Below are 5,134 nucleotides of genomic sequence, written 5' to 3'. Positions count from 1 at the left end.
AAAAAAAAAAAAAAAAAAAAAAAGAAAACAAACATCGAGGATCATAAAATTTAAATATTTATTTTTAAAATCCCCCAAAGAGTGACATATGTTTCACCTAGAAACACGTCTACAGAACTAACACTATAATAAGTAAGTGATAGCAGTTGTATTTGGGATGCAGTTGTGTGGTACAGTTTTCCATAATAAATTTATGATCTTGTTTTTATTTTCACAAAAATATGAATGTCACCCATTATTCAAGTCACACAATAATTTGTAGAGCACTATGGAGAACAAACTATAATTGAGTTTCAGTTACAACACGGATAAAACTAACCAAATCATCAATTCAAGGTACAGTCAAATCAAAGCAATAGTTACAGTATAGGCACCAATGAAAAGAATTTTCTTGGCATGCAATGTTGCGCCTTTCAAGTGTTTGCATTTCTTTTTTAAAAGAAGGGATGTAATTGACATTTCAATTAAAAACTGCATTGGCTACTTGCACAACATCTTTCTTTTTCACATTTGGCAGTTATTCAGATATTTTAAAATGTTTTGTGCTAAAATCAAATGTGAAGATACAAATATTAAAGTTGTAACTGTTGAAATTAATCAGTACTAACAATTCTACAGCTACAAAACTATAGCCCTAGTTCAGCACTTAGGCAAACATAGTATGTATGTATGTATGTATGTATATATATATATATGTATATGTATATACATATATATATGGCTTAAAAAAGGGCTATTACTCACTTAACAGTACCATAAATAGAACTGAAAATTAGCTACACAGTCTATCTTACTTTTATATGACAAGAAATGATCCTGCCCTATGGTATTTTCATATGAGCTGGACAATGTTTGTTTAAATACCCCTTTAGAATTGAACACACTATACTTATGTGTGGATAATTATAAGAAAAATATATAAATAATTTCTATGAAAATGCATTGCCATGACAAAAATGCTGGTATAAAGTTATGCTCATACCTATTGATCAGGTATTTAATCACAAGACAAAAATGTTGTTAAAGTTTTCTAAATCCAAGCATGTAATATATGATTTGAGCTGAAGATTTAAAGACTGAAGCCAGACTAACTCCACCATTCTAACCAAAACGCCATTGTTGGCTAAATGAGATTACTTTAAACATCTAACCATATTAAATAAGGGTTAATTGTTTCTTCCATCTGAAAGAGAAGATAACTCCACCGAGAGGTACCTCTACTGCTACATGTCACATGGAAATGCTTCAAACACAAGGTTCTCCAAGGTGCTAGACATGGAGCTGCCTGAATTCAGAAAAACTTGCTAGGAAAGCCAATACTTTCCTAGGTGTTTTTTTCCCCAATAGCTTCTTTAAACACTTGTTTTAAGAAGGTATTACGTATTTCTACCTCACTACAAATAGTCAATTTAAGAATATACTTGTGTGGGGAAAAAAAGAATGCTTTTTGAAGCTTGATGATTTACAAACATTCGATAATTAGGATGACTTTGAAAGACCTGTATGTTTATGAGTGTACAGTTAACTAAAGATTCCAAACCAAACAGTTTCCATTCCATGAACATAAGAAATAATGCTACCTAAAATTAAGAAAAAAAACAAAAAACAAAAAAACAAAAAACAAAAAACTGTATCTCAACATTTACTACAATACAGGCAAAACTATAGTATTAAAATTACTCCTTACAAAATAATCTCTTTAAAATACAAAATGATAGCCATTGTCACAAAATAGTTTAATAGCTTCCTCTAAATCTTCAATGAGGCAAAGATCCAAAAGGCACATGGAGCTCATGAGTTAAGCATCATTAAGGTTGACAGAGCTTTGCTGGGTTTCTCCTGGTCGACATGAAACAGAAGCTAAAAATAATGACGACAAATTTCTTAAGGGGATTCATCCGCAGAACACCTACAAAATTAAGACAATATAATTCAATGTGTAATTATAAAAGTCATCTATACTTCTTACTCATGAACTGTCCAATGAATGAAGAAACCAAATTATTTCCATTAAATCTTACATAGATGTGTTAAAAGCTGTGTAAAAAGAATGGTCAAAAATTCCTTTGTGTCTGACTTCACAACTAGCAATGGATTTGTTTGCAAATAAGAAAAGAACTGAGGGATTTTAAGCATGGTTTAGCTCCAGAGTCCTGAGTAGGCCTTACTGGATGGAAAGATAATTAAAAGGGATTTTATAGGTCATGTATTTAGTTTTACCTTGAGCTTAGTTGGCCAAGGAAATCAAAAGATGGAACAAAAAGAGATACAACGAGTTTAAAGTTAAATGCTATACAACCATGTTGGAACTCGCTTAAGCTAATGACTATGAATGCATACATAAGAAAGTGTTGTTTAAGAAAAGAAAGTTCAAATCAAATGTAAGAACTTTGTGAACCAAATCAAAGTAATAGGAGACAAGACAGAAACTAAACACAACCAAATGGCTCTGCTATTGTCTCGGACTGCTTTCTCTAAATCTTTTAATCAGCATTTCAGAAGAGTTCAAATGTAGAAAGTTTGCTACTGGCAATGATCAGAATCTCAGTGTTTCTGCAAAGGCTAAGAGCACTGTCAAGAGTGAAACTGTGTGCTACCTTCCATGTGCCCAAATAAGAACATTCTTAGAGACATGCTCTCTTTTTTTCATCCTAACAGGGAAAGAAAGGGCAAAACCTGGGCTGTTTGGTTCAGTAGAAAACTACTTCCCCATATCTAAATACAGTCATTCCAAAAGCTAATACTGGATTCGGGAGGTGGCTCAGTGGGAGAAATTCCTTGAAATACAAACACAAGAGCCTAAATTCAAATCTCTAGCACCCACGTTCTGGTCAGGTGTGACTGAGTCCACTTAACTTCAGCACTGGAGGGCAGAGTAGAGTACTGGGGAATCACTAAACAGGGCAGGCTCCAGGTTCAGTGAGAGAGGCCCTGGCTCAGAAAATAAGGTGGAGAGAAATAGAGGAACAATCCCAATGTTGACGTCTTTCCTACTCAGGCCCATGTGGGAGATAACTCACCCATGTCTGTCTGTCTGTCTGTCTGTCTGTCTGTCTGTCTGTCTTTTCCTCTCTCTTTGTCAAAGAAGACATTTAAATTTGGCAAGAAACAAATCTGTTTTCAAGCATCCAACTAGTAAAATGTGATTTTGCAGGGACAATGTAGGAAACGGTTGCATTAAAGTAACTTTATCACATCAGAAACTAACATCCAAAATGCCAACAGAATTTCAAAAATGACCCTTCAAACTTACTTTTGAAATTTTTCGATGAGTTTCTTCACCATTTTATCTGTGATGCCAGGACAGGCAGCTTCAGCCACAGCAATACTTTTCTCAAGTTCTTCAATTGCCTGGTTTCGACTTGCATTATTCTCGTCCTGCTGTTTAAGCTGAAAAAGAGTGATGGCTATAACATTTCAACTCCCCTGCCACCTGAGAGAGATATCGGATACTAAATGAGCCACACTTACTTCAGCAAATGCAGGTGTGATTATCATAGATAAACAGCTCAAGGTCTGCACAAGCTCTTGCTCCTTTGAAGAAAGGATACGGATTACACACACGAAATTAAAATAATCCTTCATGGCTTTCCTTAGTTATGTGATAACAAATGGGAATCAATTTGAATTCCTCCTTCAAAAGACGGAAGATAAAGCCAGTCCCTATGTTTTCTTTCTGTCACAAACTGTCATCCATCAGTGCAAGTCCCCTAACGTCTAGGATTACAATAGATATCATCTGATTCTGTGGGTTTACATATCTCTACATGGAATGTATTTTAAATAACAGTGGGCATTTCAATGACTTCTATGACTTAATTAGGTCACAAATAATGATAAGTAAAACATATTATACATAGTGAGGCTGACAGGTGTGCAGGGGAACTAAATTCTCATAGTTTTGCACATTATAATATCATAACACCATTTTTTAAAAGTCTATCAGGAGGCTATGATCAGATGAGAACACATTACAATGACATATATATGAAGATTGTATGATGCAGTTTATTACTTTGTATGCTAAATAAGTAAGTAAATAAATGGATAGATTGATAAGTAAATAAATAAATAAAGTGGTTAGCTCCATACACATACTTCCCCATTCTGCAGTTTCTTTGGATCAGGCTTCTTACGCACAGTGGTGAAACTCCATTCAGGGTGAGTATTACTTTCCCTGCTGCTCGATTCCCTAAAGAAATGCCAGGGATGCTTAAGTGATTCAGCACGGAGAAAAACAACAAAAAAGAAAACAGAACAAAAACAAAGACTAAACCACCAAATCAGTGCAAGAAGACTCAGAAGAGCTATCCAACGGAGTGCTGGACCTCAGCTTCAGGTGGTTACAATATTTTACTCAAGAACAGCAGTGTTTCTCAGCTCTAAACCTTGACCAAACTCCTATGTGGAGAGCCATCTGTGTCTATACCGCCATTCCCACATGCCTGAATCACGATCTCTAGTAGCATGCCTTGTGGTTTTCAAGTTTCATCAAGAAGTTTTCACAGGCAGTTAAGGTTAACAAGCCCTTAGATTGGGCACAAAACTATCAAGATGTTTTTTTATTCATTTCAAGTGTTGAGCAGTTTCTAATAGCATGTGACTGAGAACACTGTGTGAAAGAACTGGAGTGCTGCCTTGGTGAACTACTGAAACACTAAATCCTTGTGTAGCCCTTGGACAATCCTACTCAAATTGAGATAAACAACAGAAGCAGAACTACTAACATAAATTTTGCCATTTAAAAAAAAATAAAAGAGACCAACTTTTCCAAAGGGTAAAAACCATACATAAGTAAATAGGTGTAGCAGTTCACAGTTCAGTTTGATCAGTTTGGTCCATGGCCAAGAAGTAGGAAAGGCCATGAGATCAGTTCTCCAAAGGGTCCCCCAGGCTGCCATTGCAATATGAGAAAACCTAGTTCCTTATTGCTTCTCATGTAGAACTTCTCAAAAGTAGAACTCCTATGGTCAAATTGGATTCCAAAATTTTGTAATATACTCAAGTATCCACTAGGGGTTAGACCAAGACCATTTAAAAGCAGAGCTTTTCCCTTCCAAGGCATGCTTCCAAATTCATTGTATTCCACAGACTGCAAAGAACTTCACATTGACCAAAGTGAATGCTCAAAACA

The 5,134-nt window shown here is 35.4% G+C and overlaps 1 protein-coding gene across 1 annotated transcript in view; it reads right to left on the bottom strand.

The window, feature by feature from the left end:
- Positions 1 to 41: 41 nt before the first annotated feature.
- Stk26 (serine/threonine kinase 26) overlaps positions 42 to 5,134 on the bottom strand; it is a 65,970-nt gene continuing 60,877 nt past the window's right edge. The window contains exons 11-14 of the mRNA XM_031358199.1: positions 4,099 to 4,192; positions 3,472 to 3,534; positions 3,254 to 3,390; positions 42 to 1,909 (exon numbers count right to left, since the gene is read on the bottom strand). Of these exons, the coding sequence (XP_031214059.1) occupies positions 1,885 to 1,909; positions 3,254 to 3,390; positions 3,472 to 3,534; positions 4,099 to 4,192 (319 nt within the window). The 3' untranslated portion in view covers positions 42 to 1,884. The remainder of the gene's footprint in view (positions 1,910 to 3,253; positions 3,391 to 3,471; positions 3,535 to 4,098; positions 4,193 to 5,134) is intronic.

The sequence above is a fragment of the Mastomys coucha genome, chromosome X (assembly GCF_008632895.1).
Source record: "Mastomys coucha isolate ucsf_1 chromosome X, UCSF_Mcou_1, whole genome shotgun sequence".
In the NCBI taxonomy this organism is placed as follows: Eukaryota; Metazoa; Chordata; class Mammalia; order Rodentia; family Muridae; genus Mastomys; species Mastomys coucha.
The sequence above is the reverse complement of the archived record's forward strand: the minus strand, read 5'-3'. Positions and strand labels throughout refer to the sequence as shown.